Source organism: Dermacentor albipictus, chromosome 1, assembly GCF_038994185.2.
Source record: "Dermacentor albipictus isolate Rhodes 1998 colony chromosome 1, USDA_Dalb.pri_finalv2, whole genome shotgun sequence".
Classification (NCBI taxonomy): Eukaryota; Metazoa; Arthropoda; class Arachnida; order Ixodida; family Ixodidae; genus Dermacentor; species Dermacentor albipictus.
This window is the reverse complement of record NC_091821.1, coordinates 270,730,642-270,757,252: the sequence shown is the minus strand read 5'-3', so window position 1 is coordinate 270,757,252 and position 26,611 is coordinate 270,730,642. Positions and strand designations below refer to the sequence as shown.

Here is a 26,611-nt window from a genome sequence, read left to right as displayed (position 1 = left end):
ATGATACAAATCCGTAGTCACTACCTGCCCTAAGTAGATGTATTCCCTTACCACTTCCAGTGCCGCGCTAGCTATCGTAAACTGCTGTTCTCTTCCGAGCCATATGTAAAAATACTGGAAGATATCTATAGCGGCTCCACAGCCACCGTAGCCCTCCATGAGGAAAGCAACAAAATACCAATAAAGAAAGGCGTCAGACAGGGAGATACGATCTCTCCAATGCTATTCACAGCATGTCTACAGGAGGTATTCAGAGACCTGGAGTGGGAAGAATCGGGGATAAAAGTTGATGGAGAATACCTTAGCAACTTGAGATTCGCTGATGATATTGCCTTGCTTAGTAACTCAGGAGACCAATTGCAATGCATGCTCACTGACCTGGAGAGGCAAATCAGCTTCGCAAATCGCAATAATGTTTCCTGGCGGGTTGTATGACGGGTTATAGCACTGTATGGCAGTGTTACAGCCCATACAAAGCGTAGAAAAAAGATTCAGAGGTGACGTAGCTGTAAATGTGAGAGAAATGCGTTAGCATTACGCCGCACCTCTTTGAGGTCCCAGATCCACAATTTAAACCACGTTCACCACATTACAAAGCTCAGGCAAGTGTTCAGGAGCTCGCTCGACACAGTTCCGATTTCTTCGAAGAGCTAAATGCAACTGACGGTGGTCTCAACCAGACCGCCATCAGCTGAACACATACATACACGCTCTTGTAATCACTCCCATCCTCTCTCTACCTCTACCACGTGACCGGCTTGCCGCTCTTTTTCCACTTAGACGCTCCTAACGTTAACACATTAAAACAAGTAGGTCCATTTTTGTTTGTTCTTTCCTACGCTTTGTATGTGTTGCAACACTGCCGCGAAGCATTTGTGATCCCTTCCCGGAATCGCCGCTCGATACGTACAGGACATAAAGGCGAGTACTAACGTTGCTCTCCAACGCCAGCGCCCAAATTTCATGGTCCACCAGCAGCTGCAAGCAAAACAGAAAGATGAGCCACGGATCCGGAGTCATTCCCATCTCCACCGCATGCGGCAGCAACAGGGGCGGCGTATCTCTGCCCCGCCCGCGGGTCACGAGCGGCGGCGCCGATCGTGCGCCGGCGACCGGCGCGGGCGGGCGGCGCGTTTCGCCCAATATTTGGCCGAGGCACGGTTCGATGGCTGTTTCGGTGCACCTCTCCAACGGGAGGACCACCGCCGGTTGTCCCAGATCGCGCGCGCCTTTCGCTTTGTTCCGAAGGAAACAATCGGCGCGAAAGGCAGTGCCATGAGCGCGAGCTTTCGCCCTGCTTTGCCCAACGTCATCTGCCTCGCGGGAAAAAGAAGCCGCGCCCGAGAGGGGCCAGCTTGTCCGTCGCTACTCGCTCGGGCACGCTGTCGCGGCCAAGGCGCGCGGCAAACTGAAGCGACACCATCGGGACACGCACCGTACTCCTGACAAGAAATCATATTGACGAGGCAAAATGATTAGGGCAGTAACGCATAGCAGTTTCTTTGTATTATTGGCATATACACGGTGTTTTCTTTTTTTTGCTGCACCAAATTTTTCAAAGATATCCTATGGCAGATAGCACAATTCTAACCCTTGATCTAAAGTACTGGATGAGGCGACCATTGCTTCTACGAGAAATCAAAATGTAGAATTGAATGATTAGCGTAATTACGCGAAGTAACTTTCTAAATAATTGCTTTACACCACATATTTCAATCTACGAATTATAGCGGCTGAGTTCTCACGGCGTATCCACTTGTAACGGATTCTCTGGACAGCACCAGTTCCGAGATATTAATTTTCGAAGTGTCCGCGGAAATGCATTGGTGTTCCAGTTACTTTTGTGCTTCAATGCATAAAAGAGCGGTTTCCTAAAAAAGTGACTGGTCTCAGTTGATGACGCAGTCACAGTTACTCTCGTGTTTCAATGTATAAAACAGCGATTCCTTAAAAAAGTAACTGGAACGTCGGTGCGTTTTGACAGACACTTTGAAAATTACCATCTCAGAACTGGTGCTATCCAGAGAATTTGGTTCAGATGGATACGTCGTGCTAACTCAGCAGCTATAATTCGTAGATCGACATATGTGGCTATATTAATTAATTACAAAGTTAATTAGCGTAATTACGTTACTTATTCAATTGAACATTTTGATTTCTCGTGGGAGCAATGGACGCCTCGTAGAGTAATTTAGATCAAGGGTTACAATTGTTCTATCTGCGATATAGGCAATCTTTAAAAAAATTGGGTGCAGCTAAAAAAAAAAACTGCCTGTACACACACACAAACACTGATAACTCGGCACACTATGTTTATATGCACCACATGTTATTCGCCGTAGGTATTTACGACCGCTCATACGAGCTGTATTGCTTGCTTCGAGTAGATGACCCTCATGATTACCCTTTCTGCAGACTGCATTTTGAAGAGTGAGTCCGAAATTACCTATATATAATTATTTATAGCGCGGTCCTGTTGAATCCTTGATCGGTGCTTGTACAACAAGTGAGCGGCGTCCGGTGTTCTCGCATAAAAAACACCCTCTCCACTCCCAGCACTCCGCTGTGTCACGCCGAGGCCTCCGGCTCAAGCCATGAAGGAGTGCTTCAGTAAGAAATAAACATAAAGGTCACCCGCTGTACGAATCTCGTGCGGTCGTTGAGGCACTATTCTGCATTATTTTTCTTCATTGCCCTCCGCACTTTTTCGCTTGTACATATCGCGAAATAAGATTTTTCGATTTGGCTCATGAAATTCGCATATATTGCTTGATTGCATCGCGCAGCACAGTCGCAGTGGCCTTTCTGCTGGACCGCAAGCGTTTATATCGTTTTTAGCGGCAGCACTTGCTACTTGCAGAATGAGTGTTATTGTGCATTTACGGATCTGGCTTTGCTCTTTTCGTGAAGAGGCAACGGTTGGCGGAGAACTTAGAAACGGCAGCCGACGGTAGAAGCAGCGAAAACGAAAGGCATGTACATAGTGACTCTGAAGGACCCGTATTGTGGCTTTCTTTCTTTCTTTCTTTTCTTCTTTCTTTCTTTCTTTCACTTCCTTTCTGTCTTCTTTTTGTGATGTGCCGCAGTCCACCTCCTCGTACGCCAGCATTTATTTTGCGTCCCACTTCGTGCAGGCGCGTCAAACACATCCTGGCGTTGAAGAAAAAAGGACATGACGCGCTGACGCACGACCGTCTCGCTACTGGAAGCGCAACCTACAAAGCCGTCCAGCGCACCGGGCGGTTTTGTCGGTACGGCTCCCTGCAAACGTCGATTTGTCGTTGGTGGCTGCGGGCAGTTCCACTTGGTGTGCGGGAGAGATCTCCGCCTCATTCACAACTGGACTTTGCCTTTGGACGTCAGATGCGTTTTCCAAACGGGGTCGAGGGGGCAGAGCGATATGTGAAGACCCGGGAGAGGACTGTTCGAAGCGGTAGTTGGCGTACGTTCCTCGCTGTGTAGCCATAACAATTAGCCACTTTTGCGGGCGACAGGGTTTAACGCCAACAAACAGCATGTCTGATATAGAGTATAACTCAAGGGAAGAATCTCTTCGTACGGTAGCGCTTCTCAACCACCGCACCCTTGGCTTCCCACTCCGGCAAAGGAAGAGGACCGCCTTGAAGACGCTCAAGAACCGTATTCCAGGATCTGCGAGCGAAACAGAGTAACCAGGAAACTGCGACTCCGAGAAAGCGCCGTTCGCGACTCGCACAAGGATCTCTCCTTTCACCGCGGCTGCGATAAACGGCCGGGATCCGCGACCAGTGTTCGCCTCAGCCAAGCCTCGGCCGTCACGCTCACTGCTTGCCCCGAACTGTGGCTCTCGCTGCTCCTCGCATCTGCTGCGACAGCTCTTCCGCGAAAGAGGCTGCCTCCGAGAAACGCGGGGCGCGCGCTTGTCACGTATTTTGTGTCTTCTCGGCGAGGAACCGATCGCTGGGCGGCCCGTTATAGTCGCGCCGGCCGGCCGAAAGGGAAGGCCGCAACAGGTTTCTCGCCCCCCCTTCCCCCGCTGCCCGCGCGGCCGTCGCGCGTGTGGCCGGCCGCAGAACGGACTGCGCGCGCTGGCCATTCGAGCCGCTGCGCTGGCCGCCTGGTCAGCCCACGCTTGAGGATACGCCGCTCTCGACGTCCACTGCCTCACGGTGAGCTCTGCCTGGAGAGCGCTTGCTTGCGGCGCGGCTGCTCCCCTTGACATGATTGCAAGGCGGCGCGAAGACGCCGTGCGGGTTGTCTTTATAGTCGAAGCTGCCGGTGTGGCCAGAAATGACGGGCCTGCTCGAGCCCGGTCGATTGACACAGCAGTCTAGCGTGAACGGTTCTATTCCAGCGCGCTTAATAACGGACTATCGGGAACTGTGGAGCTATAGGCTTTGGGCAATGTCTCTCGTCAGTTGCTCAGCGGGTGGCTTTTGCGGCCTGTGCGTGCTTGCGCGCCTTTGCGTTGTACTTCTCTTCAATAGGGCACAAACTACGCGTTGCACAACAGCGACGCTACGCGCAGGTCTGCTTGGTCGGCACTAACCGTGTCACTGAGAAACGTTGTATCTCGGTGCTCAGCGCGGCGGTTAATCCCATACCTAGCACTTAGAAATTCACAATTCGCAATCCATTAAGAGTTTATACGCATGCGCATGCAGTTGCGCCAGTAGCAAAATTCTTGGTACAGCCTTTGGGTGCTTTCAGCCTTTGTAAAGTATTACCGTCTGATGTGCGTGACATGCTAAACCGCCGGTGTACCTAGAATTGGGTGCACGTATGCATTAAAGAGCCCCGAGTGCTCGAAATTAATTTCCAGCCCATCGACACTACGGCGTCTCCCATAGCCTAACTGGGGCTGTTCCGATATAAAACTCTGCAATTTAATTAACTGCCTCGCAAAAGCATTTTCACACTTTAGCTTAAAATGATATAAGGCTGACTATAACAAGGCGCGTGTGCCTCCATTTGGGTCAGTCACGTGCTGAAATGAACGTGCAGTGCGTGAACCGGGGATAAGGGATATCGATGCATGTATATCTCGTGCTCGTATATAGCCAGATCTATAGTCCGTATTTTGTAATGATTATTTGAATGCTATTCTCTCTTCTCTCTCTCTCTCTCTCTCTTTCTTGATCACTAACTCGCACTCAGCCGCGTTCCACTATCGCCGGGATCGGACGTGTGGCGGGATGGATCATTAGAAATGAACAGAATTAGAGCAAAAGAACCCTTACCGAATCCAAAGCATGCATGTAAACACTGCAGCAACACCCGCGTTGGGTTGTGCAGTGTCCGCGCCGCCGTCTATCCCGAATATATATAGCGCAAACTGCATCATTTTTATTTTTATATTTTATCCCCCCTTCCCCCTGAATGTTACAAATAGGAAAAAAAATTATGGGCACTAACTTTTCGCGAGATCACCATCACGCTGAAGGGGCACACCGCTGCCAAAAGTGGCCCCATCGCGTAACCAATTTTTTGCAAATCGATAGCCAAATTCGTGAAAGTATCCGCAAAATTACGCCGTCTTGAAAATCAAGTCACGTTCATTAAATCCGCCAAAAGCGTTTCGCTATTCACTACAGTCGGGTTTCGCCTTCTACGGGTCGGGGCTCGATTTCCCTCAGCTAGCACAATTCTCTGATCGGAGAGAAGCTCGGTTATAGGACGACCACGCAGGCCGGTCGAGGCGAACCAATTCACGTGCGCCTGTTAGGCGCTCGTGTATCGGTGCACGTTCAAGATCGCGCTTCCGTAGCGGCCTTCGATGTCCAATAGATATGGCTGGGGCGTAACTCCTTGCTGTTCTCTGAAACATCACGTATTACATAAAAAAAGAGAGAGAGGGTGGATATTAAGAAGCTCCTTAGCGCGCGCGCGCTACATCGCCAAGTCAAAACGGGTCACCTTCAGTGTGCTCCTTTTTGGCTTCGGCTTGCTGAGCCTAACACCCCTATTCGAGCGCTCATGAGTCGCTGTGTGCCTCCTTCTGGCACCAAAAGAAGCGTCCAAGCGTTGATTACAACGCAGTGGGTGCGCTAGGATGACTGCTGCTGTGAAGGGTCGACTGTCGTAGCGTTTACATTTACGTTACCCTGTGTGTTGACATAGCGATACGCCGGTTCACTGCGTCGAACGGCGCCTGCGATGCTTTGTTACGCGTTTGTGCCGTTACGCTCGACTTCAGCACGTTCGAGAACTATGTATGAACGACATGTCGCTGCTGACCTCTTCTGGTGTTTGCGCCGTGCTCAGTGACTGTGCCGGCGTGCATGCGCGCCCCGGATAAGCGGGGTCACACACTGCACATCGCCCGCAGTACGTGTCGCCTTGCTTAGAAGCTTTGCGTAGATGTCGTCTTAGCAACTTTGTTTTCTTGACTGCATTCTGCACCGGCAGGCGCTTCTCTTTTGCTTAGTACCTCCGGTATTACACGCGCCTCATTAACGACGCCAACTTCACAGCTAAAGCTTTGTGTTATATGAATGTGCAACAGTACACAAAAGCCGCATTTGTAATTGCTTTGTCCAGTGACCTCGTGGCAAAGTCTTCTTTCAGAACTCGTATATGCAGGCTTAAATACTTCTTTCGCCTTTTTATCAGTCTAATATGAAGTCTAGTGTCTCACCACCCCTTTTATTTCGCGTGTTTTTCTTTTCTTGTGTGTGTATGTGTGTGCTTCTGCTACCAATTCCTCTCCCATAAGTGGCAATGGGTTATCCCTCTACATCTGCCGTTGCGCGCCGGAACCAGTTCACGCAGCCTTTCGCAACTTCACGCAACTGGCGTGATTAGTTGAAAGACGCGAATAACTGTTATCGCGTTTAAAACACGACACACTCGATACCACAGAGCGCGTACGTCGTCCTACGGTCACGCAGTGACGTCGGCGCATGGCTGGCGTCCGATCTCACGTTTTCGGTGGAGGCGCGCGAGACCGCTGGCGCTGTTTGCGCGCACGCGGTCACGTCGCCCCACTTGGCTCCGGCGTCACGGCGTACCAGATGCTCGTCATGTCAATGCAACCGGTCACAGCGATCACGCTTTACTTTAGCGGCTGCAATTTCATGCGTTACTTTGAAATAAAGCTGTTTAAAACAAATGCACTGTCGCATTTCCAAATGCAAGAAGGCCAACAACAAATGCCCCCTGAGGAGTTGATGTAGTGATTTCAGCCTATACCAAAGTATACATGAGAACGGGCTTCGTTATGAAGGGTTGTCGTAGTGGAGAAATCCGCATTAATTTTGACCACCTGAGACCCTTTTCCCGGCGACGTATTTTCCGACTCCATCTGAACCGAGCCCACGACACTTCAGGCTCAGCGGCTGTGCCCCACATGGGGCATCGCTGCGGGTCCTCGAATCAAAGTGCGGTGGGGACTCGATGTAGTATACGGTCGGTCAGCATTTGTCACCTGTTTTCTCCTTTTTGTCGCTCCTTTAACCGGTGTTCCATGTGTGCAAGCAACCTAACGGACAGATTTTCGAAACCTTCGCATGACGGACTTAAACGGTTAAGACGAGAGAAAGACATGCTGAAGGCGGTGGACTTGACTGCCTTGGCGTGTCTAGCAGGACACGCAAAGGGGTCACGACGTCCGAGTGGAGGGCACGTATATACGGCACGGGTATAAATGCTTCACGCCAAAAAATACCCCACGAATGTCCGATTCTAGAAGAAAGCCGAGCACTTAATGTTTGAAGCGGTTGGATAACAGCAGCAGAGCGCTGCATTTCTAGAAGCGCTCTGAGGCTAGAATGCCGCCTTCTGTTTTAGCTGAAACGCGTCAAATAATATCTGCCAGTAGATAGTGTATTTTCATGTGTACTGGCCACCTTTGTCTAAAACACACACAGCCCCACTTTAATTGGAGTGCGAAAAGTTGGGAAACCAATCTTTTTCCTTTTTTTTTTATAAGCGCCACTTACATAAGTGAGCAGCCACAAGCCTCACTCCTGTAAGACCCGCACGCTGTATAATAATAATAATAATAATAATAATAATAATAATAATAATAAGAAGAAGAAGAAGAAGAAGAAGAAGAAGAAGAAGAAGAAAGAAGAAGAAGAAGAAGAAAATGCGCAGGCCCGGCTCACACAAATAAATATGGTATAACCGAAACGTACCGAATTCCGGAGATCCTCGGCGTTCATATACTGTCTTCTATTTAGGTATCTCTTTTTTATTCGTCTATCTTATTTTTTTTAAAAGAGCCTTCAACGTTTACTCAACTTTCATTACTGCAGATTAATTATCTGCCTAAGCGGACATCATTTGCGAGGAAAGCTCGAGAGATCCAATCTAACGTTAAAATAACTATATTAGTTAGCGTCTTAGTTACAAACCTTACGGCACATGCATTTGTTGGAATGTTGAAGCTTAGTCCAGTTGCCTGTATTTACATTTCAACTTAGCCATGTTAACTGGCGTCGTTCAACTTACTCACCCGCACCGCGTAGCACGGCTCCAACCCTTCTACGTCAAAATAGGAGTGCTGTGTAAAACGAAGCTGCCGTAGCGCTACTCTCTTCTCACACGCTGATGCTGCATTGCGCAGCTCCTGACTGAACGCATAGTCACTTCGGCAGCAGGGACGCGACGCACCGCTTTGTCGTGCGATAAGGCGAAGCTGCCTTTTACCACGTCGCACGGGGGATGCACGGCGTGCCGCGCTTAGCGGTGCCGCGTGCGTAATGAAGGGAATCCAACGTACAAGTTGACGGAAGGTATTTTGATCTACAAGGTCGTTTTGAAAAGTAGAAACACGGAACTAGACATTTATGGCAGTATCCTTATAATTTCTGAAACGAATATGTGTCTCAGTGTGTCCTTAAGTTTAATTAGAATTAGTGAATGAATTGCTTTGATCTTACTTGCAGATTATGTCCGCCTGGTAAGTTAAGACATCTGCAGTAATTTACCGAAAGCAGCAATTTAACTGAAAGAATTTCGTAGGCCTTTTTAAACAAACGCGTTCAAGGTATAAAAGAATGTACCGTAAACCCTCGTTACAATGAAGTCACTGGAACAGGAAATGAACTTCGTTATCAGAAGATTTCATTAAATGTGGAGGCGCTCTGCAAGAGTCCTCGTAACGCTGCCGGGGGTTACTCTCCAAGTGTGCGAGAGCCATAGAAATGTATATTGAAACAAAACCGCGCTCGATAGTGGCGATGTGATGACAGTGCCGAAATTCTGTCGATGCCAGTGAGCCGCTGTCTTGTTTGTCGGTTGTCACCGCGTGACGCAGTTAGTCCCAAAAATGGGTGTCACGTCAGAGTGATCTTCGCAGTAATTTTTGCCTTTCAAAGTGAATACGGTCCCACGCGAATTCGCCGCTCAGCACTTTGTACTATATAAGCAGAGTCTGGGCCGCAATTTTGTGGCGATGCCTTCAACTCGATTCCACGCCCCTCTCACCATCCATCCATTTATCATTTATCATTATTTATCCATTTTACCATTTATACATTTTCATTCGAGAACATACACGATAAACCGTACGCGGAGTCACCTTTCCGAGATGTACACACACACGCTCTGCGCCACCTAGCGTATAAATAACCGAACTTTGTCGCGCACATCCTCACTGTGAACAAGGGACCCGTAGCGGCCCCGAAAAGTCCATTATATGTTTGTTTTCTTTGAACCTGAGGCGAGTGCTCCTTTTATTTTGACCCTTGATCGGCAAGAACTAATCCGTTTCTGATCACCGATTTCTTTGCGCCTCCAAATAGCTCTTCCTGCTGTACCTGACGTCCACGAATCCTTACGCTTGGTTGCATTTTGTGTGCTCATGCAGACTAAATTTTATCAAGGAAATGACAAAGGTAGTAGTTGGTTGCTGTTCATGCTTTTTCGTTTCTCTCTCTCTCTCTTTCTCTCTCTCTCTCTCTTTTTCTCTAAGTGCAGGACAGAGACAAGGAAGGCCGTGACAACGACGAGAGCGCTCTCGTCGTTGACGTTGTCTTCCTTGTCTTTGTCTTGTACTTAGCGCGGGAAGAAAAAATATGAACAAAATTTAATCGACAGTTCCTCCGGTTTGCTTCCTCATCCTCCTATCAGGCACTGAGGTCAAAAATGCGCCGTAGTGGAGACATAGTTAACGTGGATTGTGTTCTTGTGCACACACACGCGCGCGTAATAGCAAAGTTTAGACCATGTTGTGCGGAAAACACTAATTTTTGAAAAGCGAATAAACATCGACACCCATTCACCAGGTGCTGCCTTGAGGAAGTGGAGGAAAAAAAGGAACACACCTGAACCGGAAGTTTACGACTTCCGAATTCGCGAGAAAGAGAACTCCAACACATACACACAAAAAGGGGCGGTAGTGCAAAATGCATACGTCAGAGCCAGAAAATCTTAGTTTTTGAGCTGCAGAGTGTGTTATCTCCAAAGTTCAATAGATCGATGACACCACAACGAGTTTCGCCACGACATCGGTAGCGCAAAGGATGCCTGTAGTGGCAGTCTTTCCAGTAATTAGGACGAATGGTAACTATGGTTAAACTCGCGTAGTTTTATGTGCATTTTGGAATTTGCGTGGTAAAGCAGTTTATATCGCTTGCGACGGGTGAAGAGGGCGGTGAGTAGATAGGATATTCAGATAGTCCAGCAACTCTGTCTGAGGCACAGAGATGGGGTCCGTCGAAATCCTGTCAATATGGAGTGAATTGCGCCTTCTTATTTCTCACTTTCATTCATCACAAAGAGATCAGTGTTGACCTCGTTATGAATGCGCATTCATAAGCGTTTCACGTTTCACAGTGCCTCAAAGTATAGCACCCCCTGCCCCCCACCCGTCGTCCAGTAACCCTCTGGCAAAACGCACGAAGCGGCTGACTTTTTTTCTCTCAAGACTGCGTTGAGCCTAAGCGAAACGCGATCATGAATATGGCGATAGCAGTACAACAGCTGTCCATGCGTTCTTAGCGTGGTAAGATCGGTATGTTAACGACTCACAGTTTATTTTCTCATCAAAGCGGACCCCAAATCAGAGTTTGTCGTTGTTGCTCCTTGGTGAAATGGCGCAGCCCATTCTGGGGCATCGGCCATGAATCGGGCAGTGCAAAACTTTTTTTACGATAATTTTTTTATGGAAAATAAGTTAAAAGGAAATTAGTAACTTGTAATTGTGAAATAAAATGGCAACCAAGACAGAGCTGCTAACACACTGCAGATCTGAGAGTGTGAGCATGCGTTAGAACTTCTTTGTACTCAACCTCGCGCTTATCCGTGACATTACGTCCTCCGCTATTTTGTTTCGTTAAATTTTTTCCGTGTCCACCAAAATTTTTTCAAGTAATTTTCATCCGTAATGGAAGTGAAATGAAAGCACATATTTTCAACTTCGCCATCTGATCTTCGCACTAGATCTAGCCTAATGTAGGCGCTTACACAAGTGTAACGCACTATAGCCAGCCGAAGAAAGAAATGCCGCTTACCGGAGAAGCTTGTATTTGCTTTAGCTTCTGTCGATGCGATGCCGCAATGCATGTGTTTGACGACACAGTAATGCTTTCTGTGTATCTCGAAACGATTTGAGCGGAGATCACATTAGGCTTGCAGGAAGCGAACTGAATCGCATCGATTGCGTATTTATGATAAGATGCGATAAGACTATGGCGCGCTTTATTTAGCCTTGAATTCTCCTGTCAGCACTCGGATTGCGCTGAGCAGTGTTTCATCCTTCGAACTCCACCCTGCTCACTTGCGACCATTGATTCCCGTCCGCAATATGCCACAGTTTTGTCCTCAGGTCGATGCGCTGCTGATTGCACTGCTTGCGTGATGTGCTGGGCGGCTTCGTAGCGGCGAGCACCTTCCCGTCCAGTCTTCTTAGCAGCCACCACAAAGCGATCAATTCCTTCGAACGATCGAGGTCACGCGCTCGCATCGTGGATACGACTCGGTTTGAAGCACTCACGCGCGAGCCGCTGCAGCATCTTTTCCCCTTCGCGTTAACTAGCAGTTGGGCCAAACTTTTTTTTCTCTTCCGCGGGCCATCGAAAGCGGGGTTCGCGTGATCGGTCGCTTTCCACGGCGCCTGCGCAAACCGAGTATCACGGCGGAGGCAACCGGCGTTTGGCCAGCGCGCCGTCACGCAGCCCCAATTGGGCTCGGCCGTCCCGTGGGCGCGCGACGAGAGCGAGCGCTCGGCGGCTTCGCTTTCGCTCGTGACTGCGCGTCCGCGATCGGCCGGGCTTTCCCACGCTCTCGTGTCTGGTCCAGCCGAATCACGAAATATGCTGATCACTCGGCGCGCCACCGCCGCCGGGACCCGTCGCTGCATCGCTCGCCCGGACGCTCATCGGTCCGGAGGAACGTGCCCTGCGTGGCAAGGAGTTCGCGGCGCTTTGGAGGCCGCGCACGTCTGGCGCGTGCTGGCGGTGGCCGCGTGCTCGTAAAGGGCGGGCAGCCGAAACGGGCGCGTGGTCGGTTCTTTTGGCGCGAACTTAGACGCCGACTCATTGTCGTTTCTGCGAGGATACACTATGTCAGTGTCGCTCTTCGAACGTAGCCTATATCTCGACGGCGTCGCTGCAGTCCTTGCTAATGATTCATCGGGGAAGATGACGAAAAAGCTTGTCACCTGTCGTTCGGGATCACGTCTGAAGATGAAATGCTGCATGTCTGCATAACCCCTTCTCGTTATTTCCTGCACTCCAAGAAAAGTTTACAACCTTTGGAGTGCCCCTTCTGCCATGCACACAACGATAATCGTCATCTGCCTTGATGCGTTTCCTTTCTTTAACGCTGCGAGCCCGGTACTTTCCAGTAACGAACGGCATGCGCGTTATCAGCACGATAGCATTCCCGACAGGAAAGTATCGCGCGCGGCGTTTTCAAGAAAGTAAATGCATCAAAGCAGATTACGATTATCGTTGTGTGGCAGAAGGGGCAATCCAAAAGGTGTAACTTTGCCTAAGAGTGTAGAGTGTGAGACCACATACACTCACTCTAAGAACAGTTTACACCCTTTGGCTTGCCCCTTCTGCCACACAACGATAATCGTCATCTGCCTTGATGCGTTTCCTTTCTTTAACGCTGCGAGCGCAGAACTTTCCAGTAACGAACGGCACGCGCGTTATCAGAAGGGGCACTCCAAAGGGTGTAAACTGTTCTATGCTGATAACGCGCGTGCCGTTCTTTACTGGAATGTTCCGGGCTCGCAGCGTTAAAGAAAGGAAACGCATCAAGGCAGATGACGATTATTGTTGTGTGGCAGAAGGGGCACGCCAAAGGGTGTAAACTGTTCTTAGAGTGCTCTTAAGCAAAATTACACCCTTTTTCCACACAACGATAATCGTCATCTGTCTTGTACGCATTTCCTTTTTTTATGAGGCGAACCCGGTACTTTCCAGTAACGAACGACATGCGCGTTATCGGCATGACATAGCATTACCGACAGGAAAGTAGCGAGCGCGGCGTTTTCAAGAAATGAAACGTACGCAAGCAATGTAGATGACGATTATCGTTGTGTGGCATAGATAGACCCCAAAGGGTGTAACTTTGCCTAAGAGTGTACACTAACGTTTATTCGAACGCGTTTGAAGGAGTGACACGAACATATCTTGTTTTCCCTCTTTTTTTCCTTTCTTTTGCTTTTTTGATTGCGTACTTGTCCAGTCCGTAATTATAATATGATGTACGTATCGATTCCTTCCACAGCGGTGCCTATAATTATCTGTTATTGCGACCAGTTCGAAACGTGCGCAAAGCGCAGCGCGGCTTCGGACGTGAAGCTTCAGACTGGATGCGCCACAAAAATCGGAGATAACGATCACGTGGTACCACAAACTACTCACGCACGCACCAATCAACCCGGTGCAGAGGGTGGTCACACAATACGCAATCGCCGTGTCGCCGAAAGTACGCGGCACACTGCTAGGTCTGCCTTTCCATCCTTCACGCTAAAAAAAGTTTAGTCCCTTTGAGGCTTATTTTGTCGCCAAACACTAAACATTTTTCTTGCGTGATCATTTTCTTTTCTTTATAACACTCTCCACTCGCTAATTATCCTGTCACGGAGGCTATGTCGCAGGGATTTATTCTTCACTGTTCGTTACCCGAAAGTACCGCGCGTGCAACGTTAAAGAAAGGCGCTCAAGACAGGCGACGATTACTGTTTGAGGACAAGTCCCAGAGTGTGCAAACTGTTGTTAGTCATCTGCTGTCGCTTCTTTGGCAACGCAAGGTCCCTCTCCCCACCGAATACCATATAATTCTGAATAGAGACGTACCTTTCGACAGCATAGACACAGTGTCGGTCAACGCTTCCATGGTTTCACTTGTTTGTGATGCCAAAGCACCACAACCTCAGGTTTCCATGGCGCGTGCTGTCTCCAGGACAGGTCTAAGATAACGATTTGATCCCCGTTCTTTTCGCGTTGTGCCAGTGGTTCGAGCGGCTGTTCGCCCTCGCCGGGAGCGATGAATGATAGGCAAGGATTAAAATACAAAAGATTACTGAAATATTATTACTGGATCGACACCTGTCTATCAAAAGAAAAACTAATGAGACAGCAATCTCATGTCTGTATGCTAATACCGCCGCACATCATCATTCGACGTTTTCATTCTGTCCCTGGCGGTCTCCTGTTTATCTGCACGCCCTCGCTTCGCTTCCTCATCTTTGTGATAACAACCTTCTGCTTGTGTTTTTTGTGCAAGTTTTACGTTCCGCCGGCCTGCGCCATCTTTGTCGCTTCGGCTGCCTCTCGTTGGGGCCCTTGTGCCGGTATAGCGATGGCATGTGTACGCAGTTCACGTTCACGCTGCCACGCCAGAGTGGCTGCTTTCTCTTCCGCCGTGGGTTTCGCGTATCGGAGCCGATCGCATTCTCAGCGCCATGCTTTCGCGTGCTTTCTCTTCTGCCTATAGTGCAACGAGGCTCCCCGTGTTTTCGGCTTGAAAGGGGAAAAAAATTGGCATATCTGATTTCTGAACAAAGGTAGGCTACCGCAGAAGCTGCGGCCGCTGAGCGGCCATAGGAACAGTGTCACAAATAAGTTTGCAAGTATATGGCAGTGAAATGTGTATTATATAGCTCGTGGTCGCCGATCTCCTGCACCCAGCGTTCCTTGTTCGTTTGGAAGGCCCTACTGTATTCTCAGCCCTATGCTTTCTCTGGCGCTACAACCTAAAGCGCTCCGTTCCATTCTTGGCCGTGGATGCTTCCATCGCTCCTGACGGAGGCATGCAGTGTTGTCTCATACATCACTGAAGCATAAAATGAAGTTGCTCCGCGAGAAGGTTGCGCATTGACGAGTCATGAAATATTAATGCGATTACAATTATTATTGCGATTACAACCTCACTCAGTTTGCGGAATGAATCTATGTAAACTCTTTCACACACCGCCCAGTGAACCAAGTTGTCTATGCCACAAGGTATATGTGCTGGCCGCTGTTTTGCAGGGCGTGCGAACGAATGATTAATCAGTCTTTCATAGCCTCCTATCTCATTCAAAGCCTCAGAAAGGGTAACTGCGTCTTCATATACGTACAAATGGATACTGCGACACGCTAACGAAACGTTAACAATAGTTTCTGCCACATTTGCAGATGACCCGCCGTGGTTGCTCAGTGGCTATGGTGGTGGGCTGCTGAGCACGAGGTTGCAGGGTCGAATTCCGGGCACGGCGGCAGCATTTCGACGGGGGCGAAATGCGAAACTTATATTTGTGTACTTATATTTAGGTGCACATTAAAGAACCCCACGTGGTCCAAATTTCCGAAGTCCCCCACAACGGCGGGCCTTATAATCAGGTCGTGGTTTGGGCACGCAAAACCCCATAATTAAAAAAAAAATCGGCGATGTTGCTCTCTGAAGAAGAGCATTTATGGTAATTGAGTTACCGCAGCGGATACTACATCGCGGAAGATCGCCGAGACTTGATACCTGATAAGGGCGACTAGAAAAACGAGAACCAACCGACTTTGTCATCGTCTGGTTGCATTTTATAACTTGAGCGATTGCTTCCAATTACTTCTTTTGCTGTTGCTGTCATTGCTGAACCCGAGATGTGGCTATGGCCGGAAGAGGAGACAGGGAGATAAAGATTTTAGTGAAGATGATAACGGAGAGGTCGGCCGGGAGAGCTCTTTTCTGCTGCTACTTCTTATAACGGGCTAAAGGAAAAGGCGCGGTAATTGTCGATGCAAAAGTGGAACGAACTATATGCAGTGCTTGTTTGCTTTTTGCTTCAAACACTTTTTTTGTACATGCTACAAACTGACGTAATAGTTCTGCGGAAACCCGTGGGCTTCCACAGAACTATTACGTCGAACTGTTGCCTTTGCTTCGAGTTGTTGACAAATTCGACTTCGCCCTACCATCTGCTAGCCGCCTGGTTAGCTCAGATGGTAGAGTGGCTGCCTGGGAAGGCGGTGGTCCCGGGTTCGAGTCCCAGTCCGGGACGAATTTTTCTTTAACTGCGAGGCTTTTCTTTCGAGGAACCTGTATGGGTTTCCCTTGCTATAGCATTTGCTACGAACGGGTGGATGCCTGATTTTCCCTTTATTAATGCTATAAAATTTGCTCGAATTACGTCGCTACAGATGCATTATCTGACCACACAGGCGGACATAATTTGCAAATAATAAGAATAAAACAAAAATTATCATCAATAATTCAGCTAATTACAGCAAACAACTTCCTAATTATAAACTTCGCAGCCCATGCTGACATTGGAAAATTCAAGGGAAGCGTTGTTAAGGTCTGCTTCCGTGTTTCTGCATTTCAAGATGGCCATGTAGAGCGAAATAAGTGACGTCCAATGATTTCTGGAATTTGCCTGATTACGCGGGCGGCACCACGAAGCTCGTAGTTAGGATGGCGTAAAATGAAGCTTCGCCACATCGCACGATCAAGCGGTCTGTTTCGCCGCCGCAGGTGATTGTGCGTTCAAGCGGGAGCTGCGCTAAAGCGCCAATCGGCAACGCGACGGCGGATTCATCTCACGCTGCGCTTCTGCGTCACAGGGGGGTTGGACGGAGAAACAGCGGCGCCGCTTGAACGGATACTTTGACGCCAGTTATTTCACTCTCCATGGCCATATTGAAATGTAGAAAGGTGCAACTATATAAATATAGACTTATATGACGAGTTCCTCGAAGTTTACAATATGAATGTATGGCGCAAACTTTCTAAGTAGGTAGTTAATTAACGTAGTTAGTTTAATTAACGAATGAATAGCTCTGTTTTCTCTTGCGAATGATGTCCACCTGGGCCGCTAATTCATCTGCAGTGACGTAATTAAAGTCAAATTTGTTGGCTATTTAAAGAAACAAGAGTTCCAAGTAAAAAGGAACACATTGTATGCACTAGTATTATTGACACTGGCATGGACACCGCAAATGCCCTAGACTCATAAGCGATGCGTCCATAGATCGTTCTCGCACAAAGATATTTTGAACATTCGCGCTCGGATGTACATGTTCTAAGTGCGAGCGTCTAAGCCCTCTTCACGCGTAAAGTCACACATTTGCTTTATGACGCATTGGGTATGGTCAACCTGTCTCCATGCGCCCTAAATCTCCACCGAACTGGGGCAGCATGGAGGAATGAAAGGATTGTGAGAGAGCATCGCGCAGCGAGATTGAAGCCGTACGTATGGGCTAGCACGTGATCGTCACGTGCTCCCGCTCTGCAGGCAGAGCAGGGCAGCCGAACGAGAGCGAATTGATGAAAAGCTACCGGGAACCAAACATCCCCGGTCAATACACCGAGTCTCAGAAGTCACGTGCTTGGCTGACATTCCGAGGGAATGGCTTCTCAGAAAGTTCGCTTGCCCAGGCTGACCGCGTGACGTAATGCTTTCTCCTAGTTTATTTCATTGCTCCGTGGTGCAAGGGCGTATAAAATGTTGATGGCAACATGAATTTTTGACCTCCTGGGTGATCATATTTTTAATTTGCTTTTAATACCTGAATGTGAATACGGGTCCTGTTTCTTACCTGTGCAACACCGCGTCGTACGGAGGCCGTTTTACGTGTTTATGTTTACCCGATATTAGAAAATAAATAACCTACACCTTTTTGCTGGGATGACAAACACGTGTTCCAACTTCTTGTTGCCCGTGTACGGAGGGCAGATGCTCAATGACAAAGCAACTAATAGCAGCTAGCAAAAAAGTACCATGTCCAGAAAAATTGAGAAGCCGAACAAGTAAAAAGTGTCGACTGCCTTGCAACACAAGGTGGTGCTGCTTACTTCATTGAAATTGAGCGCTTGAACCAAAAATTGTGTTGTGCGCTTAGCAGCATTCACTGGCCTGGGTAATATGATGGTAAACAACAATTGAGTCTCCAATTTCTCTAAGCGATGCTGACTGTGCCGCCACTTATAGGTGCCTTCTGATGGCAGGACTTCGCATTACCAAAGAAAAATCAGGGACCGAATTCACAAAGCTTTTCTTACGTAATTACTCATTGCCATTGACCGGTTAGTAATATCCTTGCTCAACATGACTGGTAACTGCACTTACGAACAGTTCTAGTGTAAGTGTTTTCTTGCGTTCACAAGAAGTTCTTATGCTATTGCAGTCTACGTAAGAGCACATACCAGCCAGCTGTCATGTTGGACAAAAAATATTACTGGCTGGCCAATGGTAATGGGGAACTGGCGGACGAAAAGCTTTGCAAATTCGGTCCCAGGTACCGTAAGCGTCTCCTCAGTGGCCGCCGATCTCACAAGTCATTATAGGACGACCCGATCGCCGCTGTGATGACCAATCAAACACGACACTTCGTGGGAGAAGTATCGTGAACACATCGGTTGAGATAACACAACGATTCTATTCCAATGCTATTCCATTTCGTCCTTTATCCGTGGTCCGAGCGGCTCTCTGCCTACGTTGCTATCAGGATTGGCCGTGCTCGTGAACGGTTGATGATGCGAAAGAAATCGGGCCAATGGAATTAATACCCAGGGCGCGGCTGCAAAATAATAATGATAATAATAGTTGCTTCCGTATCGACAGAGAGCACTTGCGCCAGAATTATTCCTAATACCATACCATACCATCCTGATGCTGGACATATGCGAAAACAGCCATCCACTGGCAAAGAGCGTTTGTGAACAAAAAGCTTTGTGAGTGTGGTCCCTGATGAACAGTTGTAACGTAAGAATCATTTCCTGAATATCACCTCATATTTTTTTCCACTTGTACAGAAGCTTGGTGCCTCTCTCTCTCTACAATATTTTTAGAGCGCACATATTTCCTTTAATTGCCCGCAGCATGCAGAGAGGTTCGCCTGTAATGTTGTTTTACTTGAAGCAACGGATATTATTTGCATACGACAACCAAAAATGTGTCATTAGATAATTAACACGATTCTACTAATTGCTGAATTGCAATTACTGAATTGAATTCGGTCAGTTCTTCAGGCATGTCTATTTAGCAGCAATCGATTACAACGCTACGATTACAACCATAATTTTAAGCTATCTATCTCTAAATTGAAGCACAAAATATATTGACGTTACGCTCAGTTTACTTTCGAAATGACTAAGAAAGGTCTTTTTTTTTAAAGAAAGGATACGTGGAACGCTAAAATTTTGCTTGGAACATTTTGGGGCTGGCAATCGGGCGCCGTTGTCAGACTGTCTTTTGACACCACGTATTATCGATCGGTGAGTGCTACCTTTTGATGCGTGCACTTCATACACGATATAAGAATTGCCTTATTTCGAATCGCCATCACTAAAACTAAGTGTCAAAGGCACTACGTTCTTTCGCATTTAACGTGAATGATGTTACAATTTTCGAATCCCGTAGCACTATTGTGTTCGAGAAACAGCAGCACGTCTGCAGAGAGTCAGTAGAGAGAGAGAGAGAGAGAATACGTACTTCTCTACGGTTCCAACGCCGATGAAGGAGCATCTCATGGTTCAACCTCTCGGTTTATTGCTTTCTTTCGGAGAAATTCGTCGGCCACCACGACATCGTGGGCCTAATTGATTGGGCCAAAAATAACTTATGCATCAGCCCCACTTTACTTGCCTCTTTCGATTCCTCAGCCGGCAGAAAAAGCTATCTGCCGTATAGAAGGAGAGCGCGAAGCCATTTTTATACAAGCCACTCCGTCTCCCATCACGTTTTCTTTCTTATCTCTTTTGCAGTCCCGAATTCTCCGACGCGTATAAAGCGGCTTCTTTCTCGTCGCTTTTAACGCGAGAAAGTGTGACGTGAACAGGCGCGACGAAACGGCCGAAGACGAAATAAGGAGGAGCGAGTGGTGCGACCGACGAAGAAGACACAATGGCCGAGAGGTCAAGGTCGCCTCTTGGGCGCCGAGAGTGGAGCACCCCGTGCGAACCCGTGTCGAGCGTCGGGCCAGTTTCCCAGCGGCCTTGCCACACACATCGTCGCCAGCGCGCCCTTGCCGGTCATCGCCGTCGCGGCAGAGTCGCAAAACAATGGGCGATTCCGCGAGTGTTTGTCCAGCTCGAACAATGGACGTCTCCCAGAAAGGTTGCTCTCACCCGAGGCCCTGGCAGTGGCCCAGTGGGCGTTTTTTTGGCGCTCTCCTTGCCTTTCACCTGTTCGCGCGGTGTATTACCGATGTTTGCTTTTTTTTATTTTTCGCTATCACCAAGCTTTCCATGACGGGCCAAGAAGTTCGCACGGTGAACACCTAATAAGCGCATTATCCAATTAAAAATTTTTTATGAAGCGGTACAAAATGCTAATAATTTTTGATAGCTGCTACGAACTAATCAGGAAATTCACTAAAACTTCCACGAAAAGAATTGCACCATTCGCGAGTATATGGGCAGAGACCTTTGACAACGCCTTTCTTTCTTTCTTTCTTTCTTTCTTTCTTTCTTTCTTTCTTTCTTTCTTTCTTTCTTTCTTTCTTTTTTCTTCTTTTTTTTTCTGGACGCCGATAGTTTACTATTCCCCATGAAGTCGCCGCGCATGTGTCAATTACAGAGCATTTCAGAAGCAATGTTTAGAACTACCGCGAGGGACTTATAGTAATGCGGCTTATTTATTTATTTATTTATTTATTTATTTATTTATTTATTTATTTATTTATTTATTTATTTATTTATTTATTTATTTATTTATTTATTTATATTACAAACAATACAATGCAACATTTTTGTCACATATTTGACAAATCAATCAACAAATCTAAGAGGAAGCTTTAGCTTGGGGACTCCTATCACTAAATAATGGGTACGGAGAAATCGTTTTTCTCGTGAAACATTACATAAAATTTGATGAGGTTTATTGCATTCAAGAGAAAAAGTTACATTATAGTGACTAGTTTTGTATTTAGGCCATCGAATTTTTAATGAAATCTCTTGAAAATTCTAAACTTTCGATAAACGAAGCCATGAAGTTTACAACTCTGTAATTCAGCAATGAAAAATGCTATCACAGCTCTGTAAGGTGCGCCTAATTATACATCTGAGGCACACAGAATTGGTGTTTTATACACCGCTCTGAAGTATGCCAATAGTTTTTCAGAACACGTTTTCCAAACCATCGTAAACATTCTAACTTAAAAGTTGTCAATTCATAAATCACATTTGTCTACTTTAGATTCTCTCGCAAATGCAGTTTACAGAACTGCAATATCTATTGTTGGTGAAGAGTTACGGATATTGAGCGTCCGGTTTCAAATTTGTTTTTCTTATCGATTTTGAGGTAATTTTGTAAAACAATACAGACCACATTCTGCTTCCTACAATCACTAGAACTTACCTTTCTCACTCAAATGCTACAAATTTAATTGAAATTGGTCGAGCCGCTGGCTCATAAAAGCATTTCTGCGGTTTACATGCATTTGAATGGGCGGCATCGTAGTTGGCCCCGAGATAAAGCTTCCTTTTAAGTCATGATTACCATTTTGTTTAATGATCTAATTCGACGGTCGGTTACGTAGAATCTTTATTCGTTTTATTAAAGATCTGAGAGACATGTACTGCAATGCTGTGTCATAAGCTCAATAATATTATAGCCTTCTTTTGTTGTTGTTTCTTTGAGATAACACAATCTTCAGTGAAAAAATGAATTTTTGAACATATGTTAAAAAGCCGGACATCATATATATTGCGTGATTTTGTTGACATATTTTATTACAATACAGTAGGCATAGGCGAATATTCGAAGTTTCCAATGATAATCGAATACTTTTCACTGCCTTTTCATATCCTTAATTGAAAAGGAACTATTCGGTATTTTCGAATATCTAAACTGACCAAATATTTCGCACGAACCAAATTTTAATTCAAAGGTGGAGACAAATTTAATTTTTTGCTGGTTTAATGCGGCGGAAGCGATCTCGGGAGCTGGAAACACGTTATAGACGTCGGGCTTTGGACACCACTTATTATCAGAGGTGAGATGCCGACTGGAGTTTTCGATGCAATGCAGAAGCAAAATGGATTATGCAAGGTTCGTTTTCCGGTTTCGCGGCAGGAGCCTATATACACAACGGCCTCCGATTTTTGCTGATAGTCTGTCATTTACCGTTTTTGGAAGTGTAATCATGTAGCAGTTTTATCAACCTGTGTTTTTCCTTGCGACGCGCTCTCCTAATGTGTATCTGCAGCGCACAAGTTATTCGGCAGCTCGGTTTTTTTCTTTCCTCTTACCAAAACACCTTATATTTTTCTGCAACTATTTATTTAGCGTTTTTGGTAATCTAGTGATACAGAAGCCATTCTTTATTGAAAAGCTTCCTTGCAACCAGGCTTTAAAACTGTTGAGAACCTATTCGCGCAGTTTTCTTTTTTTCATTTTTTTTTACAGTTAGCGATATTGTGCTTAAAACGGATCCTTTGTCCCTGATAGCTGTCGTTTGTTCGCTAGTTATTACAAGTGTGGTACCTAATCATGCCGAAATTAATATTCCTCTGTACATACGCGTATGCATCTGGCTATTCAATATTCGATACATAATATTCGAACTGGCTTCGAAGTCATTTCTGTTCGAAAAAGTTTGTATTCGCGGCCACCTTTATAATATAGACATTCTACACACAACGTGTGCGTTATTAATCGTGCATTTTATTTAGTGTTTCTTTTAGTCCGCACAGATTTTTTTTAATCGCACGGAGCGTATAGCACGATTCGGCCTGTTCTGTTGCGTTACCTGAAGAGGGGCACACAACACACCAAATCGCAATGTCCACTTAGCTGATTCGAAAGCTTTGGTATTTATCTTTTAATTAACTTTAGAGACCATGTTCCACTTGCGAAATTGAATCCGAGCACAGGAATCAAGCCTCGTCTGTTAGCAGAAATGCTAATAGTAGCGCCGCTTTAGAGATCACCATCACCATCAGCAGCAGCAGCAGCCCATTTTTATGTCTCCTGTATACAGCAGAAATGCCTCTCGCAAAGATGTCCAATTACCCCTGTCTTGCGCTAGCTAATACCAACTTGCGTCTGCGAATTTCCTTATTTCATCACCCCACCTAATCGATGGTGATGGTCGTGGTGTGGAGCAGAAGTATAACACCGGGCTTCTTATCTGAAGGTCGTAAGTTCGAATTCTCGTCCAGTCCACTACATTCTTCAGGCTTGGAGTGTCGCCTGACACCGGCAAAAAAAAGCAAACGAAGAATCCGAGAGTCAGTGGAGCTATACTAATCCAGGTGCAACCAAATTAGGGAGGCCCACTAAACTTCAACAAATGACATTCCCTCACCAGAATAGGAATTGGCCTCCCTGGAGCACTATTCTGCCACTACTTCCCTCATGACTCTTGTTTTCGAGATATCCTGCCCTAAAATGTGCTACGAAATACATTGGCGTTCCAGTTAACAGTGTCCCATTAAGCCTCCCCTAGCAATAAAACTTTTGTTTGGGCCATTTGGTTTATAGCTGAAAACTTTGACGAGTAGCGCAATAAACATGGACCAAAAAAATACACCAGTACAAAGGACGGGCGCAAACTTCCAACTGTATTCCAGAAGCCGTTACAGGCGCTTATATATGCACTTCAACCCGTGCCACGCAAGAATTTTTTTTTTAAGCGGCAGGTAGGATGGAAAGGGAAGTTTATGAGGCCTATTGCATTGCCAGGTGCACGAAAAGGTGCGTTAGTATGCCATCAGTGTCCCTGACGAAGAAAGAACCTTGTTTCTTGGATGGAAAAGAGAAACATTACATTAACGGTCTTTGTGTATTGCACATTCAAACATTTCATGGTGAAGGCTTTTTTCAGTCTGTCAGTTCCAGTTAAGGGGTCTGTTGTCGGATTACATTCCCACCCTTGCCAGTTTTGCTTTGCTTGGGTTATTTTGACATAGAGCGCGTGTGCACGTTCTCTAAGAAAATCGACAAGTGCAATTTGACTGGTACTACGGTATTGAAAATTGATAGTTCCAAGTTATCAAACTTTTCTTGTTAACGGAAAAAAAATGATACTCTGAAACTTGTCTGGCACGGGTTTATTTTGTACATATATAAGCGTCTGTAACGGCTTCTGGAATACAGTTGGCAGTTTGCTCCCGTGCTGTGCACTTTTATCTTTCTTGGTCCGTGTTTCTTGCTCTACTCGTCAAGGTTTTCGGCTTCCCTAATAGTTCGGGAGGATCTTAACTGTGACGACACTGAATTTTTCTTGAGGATATATTGGGGGCACATATATGGTGCTTGTTTGGAATTTTCTGTTAAGCGTACGTGACTTCACTACTTCGCATTTCGCATTTGAAACATAAAGGTGAATAACAAAAACTATCTTTCTGATTCTCTATGTGGAAATTGCGATTTCTTGCACAGGCAACTCCACTGCCAGTCCCGCATAAAAAGCCGGAATTTCCAGTGATGTTTCTACTAAATATATACTAACATCTAAAAAAATGAAAAACAAATAAAATAAAGCAGGTCATTTACATGCATATAGAGACGATTTGTTATTATTAAAAATGGCCTATTGAGGTATTTTAGAGAGAAAATAACATCATTAGGGGCCGAATTCGCAAAGCTCTTCGGTCGTAAGCGCTGTTTGCCATTGGCTTACAGGCACCTTTGCTAATATTTGGGTTATGTGTAACATCACGATTGACTAGCGTCGTCTCTTACGATCAGCTCTATAGCGTAAGAATTCTTTTTTTTTTTATGGAGACCGACCTGGTTAACAATGTCTGAATATCATCTAGAGTAGCGTTCATATATGCAAGAGCTCGGAGCGAACTGCTGAGCCGGCATGATGTGATGATTCTGTTCAAATGATATTCCTTATCGCGCTTTGTCAGTCGGCAAAATGGTGCTCCGCCCATGTCATCACCGGGATTGTAATAAGAACGAAATTCCATTATAACAGCCCTGTATGCCGAACGTACTTGAAGAACAAAATTCGCAGACTCAGCCGTAGTTGATGGTTTGGTAGACAATGGTTGCTGTGGATCATATAAGTGTTCTGCAGCAAGCGGTTACTGCTATTGCGACGTGTGTACCCTATGCATATCCACTGTATGTACAGGGTGTTTCACGTAAGATGAACCAAGTATTTTTAAAGAAAAATGTGGTTAACCTCAGCTTGGTGAAACCAACGACATATGGTTTGCCGTCACGGGGCGCTCCCTATCTTTCTTTTTTTGTATTGCGCTTAATTAGTGAGTTAACTAACATCAATCATGCAAAATTTTTATTATTCACTTTAGGGCCAACTGCGTTTCGTTAAGTTGTAGAAGGGATTTGGAAACGATGGATCCAATTTTTTTAGGGAACGTACATGCTGCGTAGTGATATTTTTCGGCGTTTAAAGAAAGCTCGCGAGATGTGAAATAAATCCATGTGACTGCGCTTATGCGCTATCGCATTGCAGCGCTTCCACCCTATTGGAGAGTCCTCGATCGCAACCAGTCGTTGAGCTGCCGCTTGCTGTCATAGGTCGAAGGCAACCTGAGCGATCCGAAATGCGATTGCTCAGTGAGCGTCATTATTCAAAAGACTAGCGCAAAATAGCGGGGACAAAGACAGAGAAGACGACAGGACGTGCGCGTCTTCTCTGTCTTTGTCCCTGCTATTTTGCACTAGTCTTTTGAATAATGATGACACACCAACTAGCCCAGCTTTCTGCCTTGATCTCAATGAGCGAGAGACAGCGTTCAATGAGTGGTGCAGTCCCTTTGTGCAACGGGAATTTGTGGTTCAGTTTTCTTTCTGCACAACGGCTCGGCGTCTGGCAGTAGGCAGCGACCGAAACGTGACCTCAGCTCTGCTTCGTCGTTTGACGTTTGGCAAAGGGTTGCCAACCAGTCGTCCCTCATTCCGCAGACTGTCCACGGTTTCATTAAAAAGTCCAGCATTGACTTTGCAGTGACTTGTCCCGGATAGAGAGCTGCTGAGATTGAGATCCCCTTCGCGGGCATGCTACACGCATCTTGAACACTGTGCCACTTCCGACTCTTCAAACTGGCGCGAATATGGTACGATCTCGCAAGAGCTCCAACGAGCAGCGTCCACCAGAGATCCTTTTAGTGCGCCAGATGACGCAATGCCGACTGCGGCTGTCAGTTCCCTCGTTCTGACCGTCTCCCCGCCCCCCTCCTCGACTTCTCCACCAGCTACTGCCAGCGCAGGTAAGAGCGTTAACATCCGCACGCCCGTCGTGCGAAGTGCCAGCGCTTGCGTGAGGGGGGAGGC

General features: G+C 46.6%; 2 protein-coding genes across 8 annotated transcripts in view; one reads left to right on the top strand and one right to left on the bottom strand.

Moving 5' to 3' along the window:
- The window catches only part of LOC135915289 (uncharacterized), a 223,993-nt gene extending 211,361 nt beyond the window's left edge, over positions 1–12,632 (bottom strand). The window contains exons 1-2 of one of the 3 annotated variants that reach the window (XM_070531325.1): positions 11,439–11,509; positions 934–978 (exon numbers count right to left, since the gene is read on the bottom strand). Coding sequence is in view for 2 of the 3 variants with exons in the window: in XM_070531321.1 (XP_070387422.1) it covers positions 911–965 (55 nt within the window). In the remaining variant the exon portion in view is untranslated. Of the gene's footprint in view, positions 1–910; positions 979–8,437; positions 8,506–11,438 lie in introns of those variants that run through there. The other 2 variants (XM_070531321.1, XM_070531322.1) reach the window with 2 other exon arrangements.
- The window catches only part of LOC135916335 (heat shock 70 kDa protein 12A-like), a 184,703-nt gene that overhangs the window by 70,962 nt on the left and 87,130 nt on the right, over positions 1–26,611 (top strand). The window contains exon 1 of one of the 5 annotated variants that reach the window (XM_065449700.1): positions 3,556–4,148. The exons of the other annotated variants lie outside the window; for them this stretch is intronic. The gene's annotated coding sequence lies outside the window, so the exon portion shown is untranslated. Of the gene's footprint in view, positions 1–3,555; positions 4,149–26,611 lie in introns of those variants that run through there. 5 annotated transcript variants of the gene reach the window in all.